Source organism: Apiospora phragmitis (genome assembly GCF_038363925.1).
Source record: "Apiospora phragmitis strain CBS 135458 chromosome Unknown utg000002l:1.0-5516284.0:1.0-5523493.0, whole genome shotgun sequence".
NCBI classification, from domain to species: Eukaryota; Fungi; Ascomycota; class Sordariomycetes; order Amphisphaeriales; family Apiosporaceae; genus Apiospora; species Apiospora phragmitis.
In genome coordinates, this window is record NW_027117400.1 from 2,059,708 (window position 1) to 2,075,547 (window position 15,840).

Here is a 15,840-nt window from a genome sequence, read left to right on the forward strand (position 1 = left end):
GCTGGGGCATTAGTTAGCGGATCTGCCAGGGGAATTTTTAGCGAATGACGGGGCACCTGGGGGCTTGTGCAGCGTTTGTAGGTCGTCTCAAACAGCGGGTTGTCAACGCGGCCACGACAAACACCAAAAGAAGCAAAATGGTCATCACCGTGTCTCCTATTGGCAGGCCCGCCGATCCGCCACTTGGACAATACCGGCAACTTTCGTGATAGGACGGTTTTATATTAAGTGATGCCCGTCACGGCCCCGTCCACCGACAGTGTGGCCCGCTGTCCCTCCTCAGTGGAGGAATTTCATGTTTCGTGCCCCATGGCCAGCCAGAACATGCATAGAGCTGGAAGTTCCCACTGGAAACTCCCGCCGGAAGGAAGCCCACAGGTTACATCGGTTTATTCTGGTGGGGACCGTTGATGGTCTTGAAAAGGGCCATGATGTAGATATATATAATGTCGAGCTGATCCGTACAGGTGTTAGTCGTTCTAAGAGTAACTCCCCAGTACGGTGCTTCAACCCTATTCCGTCCAACACTTCAAGCCCGACCGCCGCATACCTTCTTTAAGATGCGTTTCTCTTCCTCCATCTTGCTGGCGGTGCCCACCCTCGCTTTCCCGGCTGCACTCGGACCTAGGGCTGGCGATGCTAACATCAAGCCGTGGAAGGCCGCAGGGCCGGACGACTCGCGTGGACCTTGCCCGATGATGAACACACTGGCAAATCACGGGTATCTGTACGTCTAGTCACCTCAAACTCTCTCTCTCTCCTCCCTGCAAGATGTACTCTTCTCTGTAGCCCCTTCACTAACAGAACTCTCGTGGCATACAGCCCCCACAACGGCCGCAACATCAGCGTCGACAACATCGCCGACGCCATCTTCGCCGCGACCAACTGGAGCCGCGACTTCGGCCTGATCCCCGGCGCCGGCGCCTTCGCGGCGCTGGGCGTGCCGACGGACGGGACCATCGAGCTGAAGCAGCTGGACAACCGCACCGCGGGGATCGAGCGCCCAGCCTCGCTGGCGCGGCCCGACGACAGCAACACCGTGTCGCCCGCGCGGGTGGACGCGGTGCTCGCCGACAGCGCGGACCCGCAGTACATCAGCGCAGCGTCGCTCGGGCTCTCGCGCCGCCGGCTCGAGAAGGCCGCGCCCCTGACCGAGGCCCAGCAGTCGCCCGCGCGCGGCGAGGCCGCCTTCGTCATCACCATCCTGCTCGACGGCGACGTGCCCGACGCCACCGCCGATGCCGAGGGCGCCGCGGCCGCCGCGGGCTCGCTGCGCGCCTTCAAGGACTACGCCCGCGTCTTCCTCGCCGAGGAGCGCCTGCCCGTCGAGCTCGGCTGGAAGCCCTCGAAGCGCCTTGTGCAGCTGGCCGACATGTCGCCCGTGAGCGCGGCGACTGCGGCGGCGCAGAAGGGTGCGGCTGCTGCTTAAGCACTTACGTACTCATCGCTTCGAGTATGATGACGGATGGGGCGAGGTGCAGTTGACATGTTGTTATCGGTAGTAGCAGGTGTAAGACTATGAATTGAACGTGCTACGAATAGAAATTGATTGATCCCCAAGTTTTGACGTGAATCGATGCAAGCCTAGGTGAACAGAGATACCGGCACCAGTTTTCGGCGGACTTCCGTCTGACTGACGATGTCGATGCCAATCCAAAACTCGCAACTTTCGCGCCTCAAATTGCCGTTGAGAAATGCATTAGGTCGCATTGAGACGCGGACATGTACATATGCCGAACTGCTGCGCCCCTGGGCCCCCGCCAATACATGTCGTCAAGTTTATTAACAAATTTAGTGATATGGGGAACGGTCAGCATTGGCGCCGATCGGAAAAGTAGAGATGTCCGGGGAAGCGATGACCCCATCAATGTCATACGTACGTTCGTTGGACCTGCTACCTTGGCGGACTTTTTCAAGTCATCTTCGGACGAATATTAGTCTCGCTGATATGATGTATTCCGAACTCGTTTAGACTTTGGGCAAAGAGCACCGATATATAAAACGGAGCTGGCGTTGTTAACTTCTGTAGATAATATAAGTACATACTCATGTAATCGTCAGTCTATCGCTCGAGTTATTTGGATCATTTAGTTATATACTAATCCGGCCGGGAATTGGAATACTTAACCAAATCGCCTGAAACATATTATATCTACATTACCTTGCGGTAGTGCTAAGAAAACCTGAGACAATGACGCTCACACCCACACCACTCAACCTCGCCGCCCTCGGCTGCATCATCTCCGGATCCTGCGCAAGCGGTACGCCACCCCCCATGACGCCCCTTTTCACCCCATGCGCATTTTCCACACAAGCCGTAAAATATAACAACACGAAGCTAATCCCAGCAACCACAGGAATCGGCGCCTCCGCCTCCCTCCTCACCATGCCCGCCCTGCTCCGCCCCGACGTGCCGCAAGACGCGCTGCTGCACCAATGGCACAGCATGTACCGCCGGGGCGCCGTCATGCCCGCCCTGGCCGGCGCGACGACGCTGGGCTACTGGGCGGTCGCCTACTCCTGCTACCGGCGCTGCCTGTCCCTCTCGCCGCTGGGGTTGGAGTTGGGGGTCTCGTCGTCCGCTCCGGAGTGGCGCGGGTTCGCCGCCGCCGGCGCGCTGACCCTGGCCATCGTGCCCTTCACCTTCGCCGCCATGATGCCGACCATCCACACTCTTGAGGCTGCGATGGACGGCGCCGAGGGGGGAGAGAGGAAGAAGACTATGGGTCGCGGGACCGCGGAGGCTCTTGCTGAGGAAGTGGACGCAGTTGAACGTGGTCCGCTCCTTGATCCCCTTGCTAGGGGTGGCATGCGCTGTATGGAATTTGCTTGGCTAGAGTGGGAAAGGAGATGGGGAGGAACACAGGCAACGACCAATTTGTTCATCAAAGTTGTAGATAAATGTACTCGCCGTCCTCAATTAGAAGGGCAAAGTACACATAAAATAGCGTCCACAATCGTATAAATTCAATCCCCACTATTATGGCGGTCTTTTGATTTCGCAACGCCAATCCATGCAACAAAACGCCTATGGTATATCATGAAGCAACAGTGCAGAAACGCCCGAACGACCTGGCTTCTTACACTGCGACGTCTCTAATGACGATATCCTCCTCGCTGACCCCCTCCTCGTTGGCCACCTCCTCGCTGGCCTTGTCTGGGTTGACTTCCGTAGGCTCTGCGACCCTGAACCTTATCTCTGCCCATGCTGGCGCCCAGTTGGATATCAATACGCGGTGGCGCACTGAAGCCAAAGCTCTTGGCAACCTTGGCAAGATCGAGCTTGTTGACATCGAAGATGCTGCGCAAGCTGTGGCTGGAGTAGGCGTGGATATAAGCTTTGAAACCATCCTTGGCCGATTTCTGAATAATATGTTAGCACGGTTGGGAGCGTGATGGCTCAGACACTTACGTTGAGATAGTAGTTCTGGGAGACGAGTTTCTCCAACTGGGATTGAATGTTCACGATCTTGTTGGCCGGGAAGTCGAACTCGGTGATTGGCACTCGGGCCTCCTTTAGGTGATGAAGAAACCCAGCTTCTTGGGGTTGCAGGAACTGTGGGATGGTGAGTAACGCTTGCAAAGAGTAGAAGGAAAATGAGACTATTCCATGATCTGACTTACCATAAGGGAACGCCCTTGGCCATTGCTTCCTCGCGCTGTTCGACCCACACGGTGGATGTAATCGCGGGGGTCATCCGGGGGATCGAACTGGATGATCCAATCTACCGCAGGGATATCGAGGCCACGAGCTGCAACATCTGTGCAAATGAGCGCTCCGGATTTGGCGTTACAGTATTCGAAGAAGGTTTGCGTGCGCTTCTGTTGTTTCAGGTTGCCATGAAGCTCTAAGACGGGAAGGTCGATATAATTGAGGAGTTCCACATAGTATTTGACCGAGTTGCAACTGCTGCAGAAGACGATGACCTTCTTCTTCTGGTTCTTCTTCAAAAACGAGAACAGGAGAAGGAAACGCTTGTCGGCCTCGCAAAGAACGTAGCCCTGTTCCAACCCTTCAACAGTAGAGAACTTTTGCTCCTCTTCCACGTTGATGAACAAGGGGCCGGGCCGAAGAGACATGCGTGCGAGATCTTCGACTTTGGTGGTTTGTGTGGCGGAGAACAGCATACTTTGTCGGTTCTCAGATGGCAAGATCCTGATGATCTGCTTCATTTCGTCTTCGAAACCAATCTCGAGAATTCGGTCGGCCTCGTCGATAACCAATGACCGAAGGTTCTTGAAAACAAAAGAGGGGTATTCTGAAGATGATCGAGCAGTCGGCCGGGCGTCGCAATCAGGAGGTTTACTCCCTTGGAGAGCTTCTCGGCTTCGGCGCGACGGTTAGCGCCGCCGATGACAACACCATAGGTTTGTGAGTGGTGCTTCATAAGCTCCCTGGCGACACCGAATATCTGAAGAGCAAGTTCTCGCGTGGGAGAGACGATAATGACACCAGTTCCGTTCCTCGGCTTGAAGCGCAAAGCAGTCAACATTTCGATCGCGGGGATCAAGAATGCCAATGTCTTTCCAGAACCAGTCTTGGCGGCACCGAGCACATCTCTTCCAGCCAACAGGGGCGGGATAGCTCGCTTCTGGATAGCTGTCATGTTCTTGAAGCCCATCTCCTCAATTGCCTTCATCGTCTTTTCGGAGAAGTTCAATTGGGCAAAGGATTCCGCGTCGAGATCAGCGACAGGCGGTAACGTGAGATTACTGCCACCGTCGGGGAGGTCGTTGTTCGCAGATGCGTCCTTTCCATCTTCGGCCTCTGCAGCAGCAACCCTCTTGTTCAATTCAGAATGTTCATCCTCGTCGTCATCGGCTTCGCTCTCGACCTCGGGTTCTGGCTCAGGTTCGGCGCGCTTCACCTTCTTGCTCTTCGGAGCAGGCGTGGTAGCAGAAAGCTCCTTTCGCTTCGAACCTTTGACTTTGCCGCTGGTGTAAGTCATGGTTGCGATCTGTAGAATGTGGTCGATATGGGTATGGGAGACTTTCGAACCAAATGGATAGCAGGGCGCTGGGCACTGTAGTTTTCTTGGGGAACTTTTTTTCTTATCGCTTATCTACCACCCGCTAATGCACGATTGTGCCCCGCAGAGCTCCTGCATGTGGAAACTTCCACCAGCCCACCAAGTCACATGACCACCTTTGCTTGAACATTGCGACTGTGGTTGTCTCCCCCTGATTGCCACTACAGGCCGTATAGTGGAGGCGGCTTTTATCCCAATTGAACAATAATCTTACCATATTTCATTTCGATTTTTCCCCTGTCTTTTTTTGGAGTTGGGCTACAGCAGCCTGAATGACTTTCGTTTAATAATTCAGTTCAATGCCACAGGGCAGCGTCGTCGTGGCTTGTTCAGACCACACGTCACCTCCTTGTCATCGTCGAGGCGCTCTACAAGTACTGCGATACTCTTTGGCACGAGGTTGAGACGTTAGAGGAGAGTGTGAATACGGGGAAGGTGTTGCTAGGCACAGTCACTCGAGAAGCATTTGAGGATTAGGTATTGGCCAAAGGTTCGTTCATCCTATAACATATAGCTTCTATGGACCTCTTCTCCTGTCCCACCACCTCAATCCACGCAACCAACTCTCAATAAAGATGACAGCCTTACAGGCTTCACAAGCTGCGGCAACGAATAAACTTTGCGTCCGGGAATTTGCTGATGTGGTGGCAGCCCTCGGCGACCTTCACGGGCTTGCCAGCATCCAGGCAGCCAGCGGTCCTGCATATGGTTAGAAAATAAACCAAGCGTTTCAGACTGGGTTATTGATCTTATACTTAGAAACGTAGCAGTGGAACCCGGGTGCATTGATGGCGATGGAGCTGTTTGGGTGTGTTGGTTAGTAGACTGCACAGCCGTCACATTCTGGGGGCGTCATACTTGACATTCTCAAGATTTTGGCACTTGTTGAGGTAGACAGGGTTGCTAATCTTGGTCATGCACTTCCCATCGGGGTGGACGTTGCCCTAACGAGTATCATCATTGATTAGCCCTATCGGTACCGATGCAGTGGCTGGGGTGGTACACACAATCTGGTTCTGGGCTGCGGTGAGTCCAGCGGAAACAAGGAAAATGGCAAGAGTCGGGAACTGCATTTTGAGTCTATAGGGGTGAGAATGAATAAGCTTCGTTTATTTGAGACTAAGATGAGTGTTGCTGGTGTTGGTTTGTTGAGCTCTCAAAGGCGGGCGTTGGCATCCCCTTTTATAATCATCACAGTGGACGCCAAGCACTCAGACCATAGTTGCATTATATCCTGTATGTGTAATGCTGTTATGTTTCCATTTAGTGTACGGGCGAGATACACATCGTATAGCTTATCTGTGTAAGACGCGTGGTGCTTGACCATTGCCTTGAAGTAGAAATAATTAGCAAGGCTCGGCTGCTTTGCCATGCCCTCTTTACGAGTGTAAAGCCCTCGTTCGATCTCCAGGGGCAACATCCCATTGGCCACATATGTTCACGTGGGCGTTTTTCTTACGTGTTAGAATTCTGGGGTAGATTGCTTCTCAGCTCCCTCTGAGGAAGATTACCTCAGACGCAGCAAGTACATCACGTACGTACGCCGTACTGGCAGCTTACGGGCAGCACATCATGCACCCGCTTTCACCTAACCAAGTAAGTGGGTAAAACGGAATATTAATACTGTTATCAGTCCAGTGCTGAAGTGATGAGGGACTGCCAAGTCTTGGCATATCAATGTCATTGAGAAACCCCAAGTGAGCTGAGAAACTTTACCGCCCGGTAACCGAGAAGGATCTGACGGTAGGGTCCCGTGTGTTAATTCAAACTCCACCTATTGGCAAAGCAATTAAGTAATGACGTTGTGGTTTGTTTATCCTTCAGGTGATGGGGCATAGTAAGTGAGCAGTTCTTGTCTCCTCTGGTCGATAGTGTTCCTCTACTTATGAACAGTAATTACATATCAAGAGCTATATACAAAACAGGAAGCGTTCTTCTCATCTATCATGCCATCCATTTCCCAGGGGCATTGCCCACTTGTTATTAACACGATATACGGTAGAAAACCACATGTTGTCATGCGGCTTAAGTGAGCTTACATGAGCACTTACCCCGTGTTTCAATATATTATATAAGTTTCGACGTCAAAGTTGATCCTCCCAGTCTTCTGATCCGACCCGATCTGGGCGTAATGAAACTCTGGAAGGGTGTTCCAAAACAGCAGCATCTTGTATACACGGATTACTGCTGCTGAAAAGCAGTGCCAGTATCTTCTTCCTGTGGTCCAGCCATCGAACAACCATCACCTGGCTGGTTAATCTTTAACCATTTATACGAGGTAAATGACTCCTGGCTTCGAATGTAGGTCGAGGGAAGCCAAGCGTTACCCCTTTAGGGCTTCCATCTAGGGCTTCCATCCACATATCCGGGACAGTGTGTGGGGTTCCCCTCGAACTCACATCATACCCGAGTAACAGTCTCATTTGCAGTGCCATTCAGTGAGCAGAGGCATATCAATTCATGGATTGTCAGGACTGTCTGCTCCTGCAGCAGTAAAGTACATATGAGGCGCTAACAGGTATATTAAAAAGGGGTTTACCAAAAGACTAGGTTGCCCATCATCATGATCGAATTATACGAAAACCCAGCTTAGAAACGAGACCCATATTGGTCTCATCATCCCTCTTTTGCGCTGGGTAAACGCCAGCAATCAACTGAGCTAGTTTTGCCCGTGCTGGTGATTTAAATAAGGAAGCTGAGTGCGCTTTCTGGAAATACGGGCCCATCCAGTCACTCCTTCTTGTTTACCAAAGGATGTCCACCACCAAGCTGCCCCCTAATTAATGATGCTCCTCCACTCCCAGTCATAACACCACCAGGAGACGGGGCGAAATGCAGAACATTGTATATTCTTGCCGCATTCAGAGAAGCCATGTTCCTCTTCGGAGGTTTATATCCTAAATGGTTTTATTAATTGTGTAGATACGTTAGCTAATCTGCTGTCCGACCTACCCGGAGCGGGGAGCTTCGCCTCATACATCTGGTCGTACGAACCGGAACACATGCCTCACCCCGTACGCCCTTGGATGTCGAAACGACGTAGCTAGCACCTTATCTTGTGCTACAAGTGTCGCATAGACCTACCATTTACAGAAGGTAGCCGCACCCCGGATGCAGCGTGCAGGCCTAGCCCGCCCCGTTAGCGGCATGGCTAGCCCAATCAAACGACCCCAAATGGTGACACGGCTATCTCATTCACCCGCCTTCGAACGGAGCAATTCAACCTCACTTTGACTCAGCGACCGGTCGAGGACCTCGGATCAGCTCCCCTCAGCTCGTGGCTATAAAGCCTCGAATCAAACTTGACAGCTGTGAAACTTCCCAAAAACATTCCTTCCTACTCGTTCATTACTTGAACGTGAGACTTGTGCCTGAACCACGCAAGATCCTAAACACATCGACATCAGTTTCACGCAGTGAAGAGGCACGCAGCAAGATGCCGGTCCAAGATCTAGAGTACCCGAAACAACCATTCAGCACTGTCCGCCGGTACGACAGCAGAGGTAAGCGATCAGCAATCGCCCAACCACTCTCATCCTTGGCTACTCTCTCTTTTTTTGTTTTTAACTAACCGTATAATTTAGCCAGCTACTCGCTCGAGCAGATTCATCAGATCATCAACACCAGCCTCCTGGTCAATGTCTCCTTCACGGTCCCGGACACGCCCTTCCCGCAAACATTGCCCATGATCGGGCAGATGGGCTCGTTCGACCGGCCCAGCGCCGACACGGGCGACGTCCTGGACCTGTACCTGCACGGCTACGTCTCCTCGCGCGTCATGAACCTCTCCTGCAAGAAGGACGACGAGCAGAAGAAGCAGAAGACCGGTGGCGACAATGACGACGCCCCTCCTCCTGCTGCTTCTGCCGCCGAGTATTCTCAGCCAGGGCCGACCGGCCTGCCCGTCACCATCGCGGCCAGCCACGTCGACGGGCTCGTCCTGTCCCTGACGCCCAACTCGCACAGCTACAACTACCGGTCCGCGACGCTGTTCGGCTACGCCACGCCCGTGACGGACGCGGCCGAGAAGCTGTGGGCCATGGAGCTCGTCACCAACAGCGTCGTGCGCGACCGCTGGCGCCACACGCGCGTGCCGCCCAACGGCGCCGAGATGCAGAGCACTAGCATCCTGCGGGTCAAGATCGCCGCCGGCAGCGCCAAGATCCGCAGCGGCTTCCCCAGCGACGACAAGGCCGACGCCGAGGACGAGGCCCTCCTGGGCCGCGTCTGGACCGGCGTCGTGCCCATCCACACCGTGCTCGGCGATCCCACACCCAGCCCCTACAATCGAGTGGACCCGGTACCTGGTTACCTGGGTGACTATGTGAAGGGGACCAACAAGTACGCAGAGGAGACGGCGCAGGAGCAGGCAACGAAGGCTATGCAACCCAAGGGCAAGGCTGACGGTTGAGAGGCTGGTATGGATTGAGAAAGGGAATGCAAGGAAGGCATTGTATTGTTTTATAGCTATGATATAAGTCTGAGCAACGAAGTATATTAATACAACTATCAAGCTGTTTCGTTATGAAAATCCCATGGGGCATCAAGGTCGCTGTTTGTTTTACTCGTTCGCTATATCTATCTCTGTCTCAACTAGCTCTCTACTTGGCCATTAAAGGAAGCCCAGTTCCAGATATCATAACCTTGTAGGCATTTTAACCTTTTTCAACCCTTGTCACTGGTTTTGGCCATCTACACATCTTCTGTGTCATCAGATTCAGTATCTTCGTAGATGTGCTCATCCAGGCAATGGTAATCATCGTAGCCATTTACATGAACTCGTTGGGCAGTGACATGTCTGCCTTTTTGCCATCTCCCATATCAAACTGGAGCATGTCGGGATTATCGGATAGGTCCGTCTTGACAGCACGGGCGACCTTCGTATCGTAAGGGAACAGCGTGTTAGGGGCGCTGTGGTCAAGGTGATGGGTGCTATACAAGGAGAAAATATAGTGGTTAGTGAACTGTGTCTACGTATGTAGGAATTAAAATACTTACGTTACATCCCGGATACAAAGTTGGACTGCCTCCCAAAGGCAGTCTTGGCCATGTTGTTCGAGCATTGACGCGGCACTATGGTTGATAATAGGACGGGTCATCGCCAGAGCCCTTCTTCGCATAGCGTATAATCTCTGGGAACGGTACGGGAGCTCGCCGCTTGTAAGCGCCCCTGCAGCGGCTTTTTCTTTATCCTTGCTTTCTTTCGTCTAGTAATACTCTGGCTAGAGGATCGACATCTCGCGGCAGTCCAAAACGCCGAGTAAGTTGCGCGCGACTTACCATCTTGAGCAACCGAGTGTAAGCTCTTCTTGTAGTTTGATGTCCTATCCGAGTCTCGGATATATCAGAGGCCAAGGTAGTTCGGACGAAGCAACGTTGCGAGGAATATTGTTGATGAAATTTGTGGTTGAAATATATTGGATACTGCTCTTTTTGAATTTTAGAAGCTACCTTTCCAATATTGTGTTATCATTTGTTACTATTGATTGTTTATATTTATTGTTTGTTTGAATAAACTGGGAATTCTGCGTTCCATATTGTCAACGCTGGGTAAAGTCCTTCGTGTAAGCCACACATCTCTATCACAAGCAAACCCCCCCCCCCGCTCCTATCACGTAGTAAGGTACTAAAAATGCCTTATTTTGAACATCGATGTGTGTTCTTTATATATCAAGCTGAAACACTCTGGTGAACGTTAGTGGATATAGATTGAGCTTATTATATAATAAAGGGGGGGGGGAACCGTGACTCTTAGGCCTCAAGGCTGTGGCCTCCAGGTTTTGCTACGAGGTAAGGATTGACCGACCAGATATTGTCCCATATTATGAGGTTTGCGTCACTATCCCTGGAAAGCGTCTTGTTGAGCAACAGGTGTGGGTTTGTTGAGTATCAAACGTCCATTCATTGACTGGGTAGCCTGCTCTCTATGAGTCTTGAGCCTACTCACGCTGGTATGTACTGCCATAATTATTGCTGTCTGATCGGAAATACGGGGTAAAAGGCTTAGGCCTGTTTGAAATTTCACATATGAAGGGAGATTTGGAACCTGACAATCATCCGCGTACGTGTGAATTCCAAGTCCCCAACAGTCACGCCATTGCTTGCTCGATGGTGCTAGATGGATCACTGGGACTGCTCAGTTCAGGGGGCAGTGACAAAGTGGTGGTTAGAAGCAAACTGAGCTTCCCATCTCTTTCGCAGTCTAATACAGCCTTATACAAGAAATGAAAAAGAATTCTACAGTGAGCAAGACTTGCCGAGCACCAACGAACCCCCTTTTCATTATTTCTCACACAGGGCCGGAGGGGCCCCTTTCGTTTTATACACAAGTCTCGTAACAGGATCATCCACCGCCTTCCTCTGTTCTCGACTCGAATACAGTTACAGTATCAGTAAACTATATCGTCAAGAATATTTCGCGTTTCGAACCAATGCTTGCTCTTTCTATGACTCTCCATATGCTAGAATGCAAACGCAAAGGAGGCAGCAGCTTATTCAGAGCACATAAAAATCATTCATCTCTTTCATCGGGCGAAGACTCGGACTGAGCCGTCACCGCCGCAGCTCACTACCCATCTGCCATCATTACTCCAAACAACGTCGCAGACTCCGTCACCGCGCATGATACGGTGATTGGTGATCTCCTGTGTGCAGCTGCGCTTCTCTAGACTCCAGAATCGTAAGCTCGCGTCGTGGCCGGCAGAGACCAATTCTCGGCCGTCGGGCGACAAGGACAAGGACGAGATAGAGGCGGGATGTGCCAGCATGTTGTACGTGCATTGGCCTGCTTGGCTGTTAGTATAACGGCTTATCGAACGGTTAGAACTTGTGTGAACATACCACTGTTGGCATCGAAGAACCGGATGAAACGGTCTTCGTGGCCACTGATGATCACGCCTTCTATGCCGCTGCCCGATCCACCGGCACCACCAGTAGGACCCGCGCCCCGGTAGCATTGCCATCCTCGTCACCAAGCCCGTTGCTTGAGTTTTGATCGAGTCCAGCTGTCGTTGCAACAATTGAGTTCACGCTTGTTGCGATGGTGCCGTCATAGGTTTCGAGGCTCGCCATGTTACCAATCTCTTCACCGGTCCGCGTGTCGTAGATGATAATAGCTGCATCTGAGTATGACACAACGAAGGCCTCCCCATTGCCCGACAGCGGGGTAATGCAAGTAGGACTAGCTTTTGATCCGTTCGAACGTGATATGTTGTGAATTAGAGTCGAGTTGAAGGGTGTGTTCGATGTCATGCTGGGTTGCGGTGAACTGGGGAATTGAGAGCCGGAACTCATCGAGTTACCGCGGACACGTCCACTCCCACCCGCGCGGCGGCCGGTAGGTGCTGGTTGTGGAGATGTCAGCTGGGGAGGTGCGCTCACCGCCCATACCTTCACCACACTGTCGGCAGCACCAGACACAAGAAGGATACGGTCTGGGGCGCCGTGGGCGTTGGTCTGCCCAAATACGCCACCAAGCGTCGCGGGCAGTACGCAGATAGCCCAGACAGCATCCGTATGGCCATCTAGGGTCGCCTTCGGATCTACTCTCCCACGTTCCCACACTCGAATAGACGCATCTTGTCCTCCTGAGAAAATCCAACCATCACCTTGAGCGCGCCCACCGGTTGAAAAGTTTGGTGATGGGGACCAAGAAGTAAACAGAGCACGGCCCCTGCGTGTCCTCGGTGGGTGAAGTCTGCCGTAACGTCAAGATCCGAAGCTGCCGCGTTCATATGCGCCGAGCTTTCACGAGGTATGTGGAAGCGTTTGACCAAGCCATCGTCGCCTGCGGTGCAAATTTCGGGCTCGCCAGGACTGCCGCCGCCAGAGAAGATTACAGTTCGTACAGTATTAAGGTGACCGCGGAGTCCATAGCGCAACTTGAAGTTTCCACTCTCGGGCTTCTGTGACATGGAAGTTAAAGAAAGTTCATGCTCGGAGCTCTTCCTGCGCGACAACGACGTTTTCCTCCGGTGCGAAGTAGGGCCCCTATTGGGAGACTTTGGCAAGTTCTCGGCAGCGGGGAAGACATCTTGATCAGGTCGGTGAGTCGAGGAGAGGTTTTGAAGAGGTTGCGAAGACGTGGCTTCGGGGAATGAACCTTCGCTGAAATCCCAACCGTCCGAATCATTCGAACTTCGTTTCTCCACAGTTTCTTCGACTGGCCCCTGACGAGGGTGTTCGCTTACGTGATTTTGCTTTGGCATGGCTGCCTCGCGACTGGTGACAGCTACGCCGACAGGAGCTGGCCATTCGTTAGGGTTGGAGTATAGGGTCGAGGAGTTCTCCCAGACCGCACCATGGGCGCGGATTGTAAATCTTGGGCGCTTTTCCCAGGGAAGGCAGGATTGGGTGCCTGCTGCATAGGAGGCGCATGGTGGTTCATATTCGGTTGGGATCTCGGGGGTTCTTTGACATGATTCTGGTTATTCAAGCGCAAAGCCTGGAATGCAGCGTCCATCTGGTGCAGGCCCGCGGGCATCCCATATCTCCCTCCCGTAGGTCCTCCATCATTGGTAGAGGCGGTGATTCTCGAGGCGGCACAGGGTTGGCTGGGGTAATCATCAGGTATGTGAACTCTGCCTGGCATTGATCCAGAAAGGCTCTCAGGTGGTCGCGTTCCTCGTCTTCCTGAGCTCGCTCGCCGATCATGCCCTCGAAGCCGGGTATTGTGTCCTTGGGTTTCTCGTCCGATGCTAAGATTGTATTAGTACAGTACACCCGAGGTGCCATGCAGTGCGTCAAAATGATACATACGATTCAGCTTCTCAGCTATCAGAGCGGCTCGATCGACGTTGGGGGACTGCCTCACAGCATGTTCGCCCTCGGTTGCTGCCGAGCCTCCCGTCTTCAACTGCGCAGATTGCTCCTTGACTTTCTTTTCGAGAATCCCGACATAGCGTTTCAGTGCTTTCTGGGTTGCGTCAGCCCTGCGCGCAGAGCCTTCCAAAGCAGCTATGCGTCCCTTCATTCTTGCCGCTCGATCTCCCAAGCGTTCCTATCGCGCTCATGCCGATGCCATTCTGTCTGCAAGAAGCGCATAACACCTTGGAGGGTGTACTCGGTCGCATGCTGCTGATGCATGCCATTCGGCCCTTGTCCACCCATGTCTTGTCCACCCATGTTGCCTCCTCCGTTGCCGGCGCCCATGCCGGGCACCTGCTGCCAGCTCATGCTGCAATTCCCTCCCCCTTAGCGCCGATGTGCGGCGACGAGGAGTCTTAGGCGACGTAGTTCTGCGTGCTGGGGTCTATCGTGAACGCCGTCGAGCCGAGAAGTTGCATGCGTTCGACATGCGCAACAATTGTACGAAAAATAGAAAGGTCGTTCCGAGCGGGCCACGGGTCAAAGCACGCGACTGCGGTTCGATGGGGCTGGACGGCAGCAGGGGATCGAGGAGTAACAATGACTCCAGATGTGTTGTAAGGATTGTTGACTGCAATGCAGACTCAGCAGCGGCAGAATGTGACAACGCGAAGAAGCCAGAAAGTCGGTCGCGGTTCGGGCGAAGCTACGTCGCTATCGATCGTTGGGGGGACGAGCAGAACGGGGGGCGGAAAGGGTCGGGCGTCGTAAATAAATTGTCGTTACTCAATGAGAAAACCTCGGGTCGAGATAAAATGGATGGAAGGATTGACGGCGAAGCGAAAAGAACTACAACAGCATCCAACCTGGTGGTGTAAAAGGGGGCGTTCTCTATCAAATTGGTTGACAGACACAAAATGAAAATGTTGCGGCGGTTGGACGATGGGATTTGTTTCTAGTCGTAGCAGCTACGTTGCTATTGATCAAACCAGTGCCAGCCCAGCAGTGATGAGCTGTCTTGTCTGTCTTTTTTGGCTGCTACTGCAGCAGGGGACGAACAGTAGTGAGCCAAAGCTCCCCCAGTATGGCCCTGGTGTCACTTCCCGCCCAGCGCCTGGAGAAATCAAAGCCAATCAGAAGCGAGGGCTCTCTGGTTGATGCCTTGGAGCCTTACGTACTTCTTCTATGTACATCGAGGAGGTACTTGACTAACCTACCCCTGGCCACAAGCAGGATGCTTGTTCACTTCACATGTGTTGCATTTGAAATAGAAGCACCTTGAAATTGCACGTAGGATCTTGGATGATGCAGAGTATATGTACTGCTGATAGCAAGAACCACAACTATGGGGAAAACATCAGGTGAACAGTCCTTATCCAAAACCCTCTCTCATCTGCATCTGAGCAATGAGCATTGATAGTTGGTCCACCCGTCCACCTTATCGCTACGATGGACCGTGCGTTCTCCTAGATGCCAACATGAACTGAAATAGCCCGGGCATCCAACGCTGGCTTGAAACCGAGCTTGCATCTCATCGGCCAGCCCATAGCAATTACTCCTATATTTGGGGATCAAGCCGCAAAGCGTAGTGATATTGGCAATACTTCGAATTGTAAAATGGGGATGCGGAGCTGTCATCCACATGTACTTATAGTTACATTGAATCGAGGGGTGTTCTGGTATAAATCGAACCAAGCCTTTCACCAGCAGAAAACAGCGCGTTTCACTCAATGACCGAACACAAAGTCCAGAGGCTACTACGACATATGTGCCTCCGAGGAAAAGAAATATAAATAAATCAGATATACATAACTTCTATTAGCACATGCTAGGTTATCCTGTATTTAGAAATATCTGTGCTGAAGATCAGATAAGCCAGAATGCAAGCCTCCCGTCGATTACTCGTCGATTTTGGCCGTGGCAGTCAGCCGAGCTCTGGAAATACATAGAGTTGAGGTGTAATATACGACCCACTCTGAAGCTGTATAGCCAATCAGGGCGGTTC

At 52.4% G+C, this 15,840-nt stretch overlaps 8 protein-coding genes across 8 annotated transcripts; 3 read left to right on the forward strand and 5 right to left on the reverse strand.

The window, feature by feature from the left end:
* Window positions 1-560: 560 nt before the first annotated feature.
* On the forward strand, window positions 561-1,429 carry PG994_001470 (Cloroperoxidase; the record flags this gene model as incomplete). Its single annotated transcript, XM_066852879.1, has 2 exons — window positions 561-727; window positions 823-1,429. The coding sequence occupies 2 exons, from the start codon at window positions 561-563 to the stop codon at window positions 1,427-1,429; spliced, it is 774 nt and encodes a 257-aa protein (XP_066721020.1).
* A 762-nt stretch (window positions 1,430-2,191) lies between these two features.
* On the forward strand, window positions 2,192-2,965 carry PG994_001471 (uncharacterized protein; the record flags this gene model as incomplete). The annotated part of the gene is made up of 1 exon (XM_066852880.1): window positions 2,192-2,965. The coding sequence occupies one exon, from the start codon at window positions 2,192-2,194 to the stop codon at window positions 2,963-2,965; it is 774 nt and encodes a 257-aa protein (XP_066721021.1).
* Window positions 2,966-3,080: 115 nt separating this feature from the next.
* On the reverse strand, window positions 3,081-4,949 carry PG994_001472 (P-loop containing nucleoside triphosphate hydrolase protein; the record flags this gene model as incomplete). The annotated part of the gene is given in 5 exon segments (XM_066852881.1): window positions 3,081-3,176; window positions 3,193-3,363; window positions 3,413-3,556; window positions 3,625-4,236; window positions 4,308-4,949. The coding sequence occupies 5 exon segments, from the start codon at window positions 4,947-4,949 to the stop codon at window positions 3,081-3,083; spliced, it is 1,665 nt and encodes a 554-aa protein (XP_066721022.1).
* Window positions 4,950-5,623: 674 nt separating this feature from the next.
* PG994_001473 (uncharacterized protein) lies at window positions 5,624-6,103 on the reverse strand (the record flags this gene model as incomplete). The annotated part of the gene is made up of 4 exons (XM_066852882.1): window positions 5,624-5,729; window positions 5,786-5,830; window positions 5,889-5,974; window positions 6,038-6,103. The coding sequence occupies 4 exons, from the start codon at window positions 6,101-6,103 to the stop codon at window positions 5,624-5,626; spliced, it is 303 nt and encodes a 100-aa protein (XP_066721023.1).
* A 2,363-nt stretch (window positions 6,104-8,466) lies between these two features.
* Window positions 8,467-9,441, forward strand: PG994_001474 (uncharacterized protein; the record flags this gene model as incomplete). The annotated part of the gene is made up of 2 exons (XM_066852883.1): window positions 8,467-8,533; window positions 8,615-9,441. 2 exons carry the CDS (start codon window positions 8,467-8,469, stop codon window positions 9,439-9,441), a joined length of 894 nt encoding a protein of 297 aa, XP_066721024.1.
* Window positions 9,442-9,799: 358 nt separating this feature from the next.
* On the reverse strand, window positions 9,800-10,150 carry PG994_001475 (uncharacterized protein; the record flags this gene model as incomplete). Its single annotated transcript, XM_066852884.1, has 2 exons — window positions 9,800-9,962; window positions 10,029-10,150. The coding sequence occupies 2 exons, from the start codon at window positions 10,148-10,150 to the stop codon at window positions 9,800-9,802; spliced, it is 285 nt and encodes a 94-aa protein (XP_066721025.1).
* Window positions 10,151-11,554: 1,404 nt separating this feature from the next.
* On the reverse strand, window positions 11,555-11,797 carry PG994_001476 (uncharacterized protein; the record flags this gene model as incomplete). The annotated part of the gene is made up of 1 exon (XM_066852885.1): window positions 11,555-11,797. The coding sequence occupies one exon, from the start codon at window positions 11,795-11,797 to the stop codon at window positions 11,555-11,557; it is 243 nt and encodes an 80-aa protein (XP_066721026.1).
* Window positions 11,798-11,930: 133 nt separating this feature from the next.
* On the reverse strand, window positions 11,931-14,180 carry PG994_001477 (uncharacterized protein; the record flags this gene model as incomplete). Its single annotated transcript, XM_066852886.1, has 5 exons — window positions 11,931-12,553; window positions 12,592-13,439; window positions 13,609-13,726; window positions 13,788-14,028; window positions 14,076-14,180. The coding sequence occupies 5 exons, from the start codon at window positions 14,178-14,180 to the stop codon at window positions 11,931-11,933; spliced, it is 1,935 nt and encodes a 644-aa protein (XP_066721027.1).
* Between the last annotated feature and the right edge of the window lie 1,660 nt (window positions 14,181-15,840).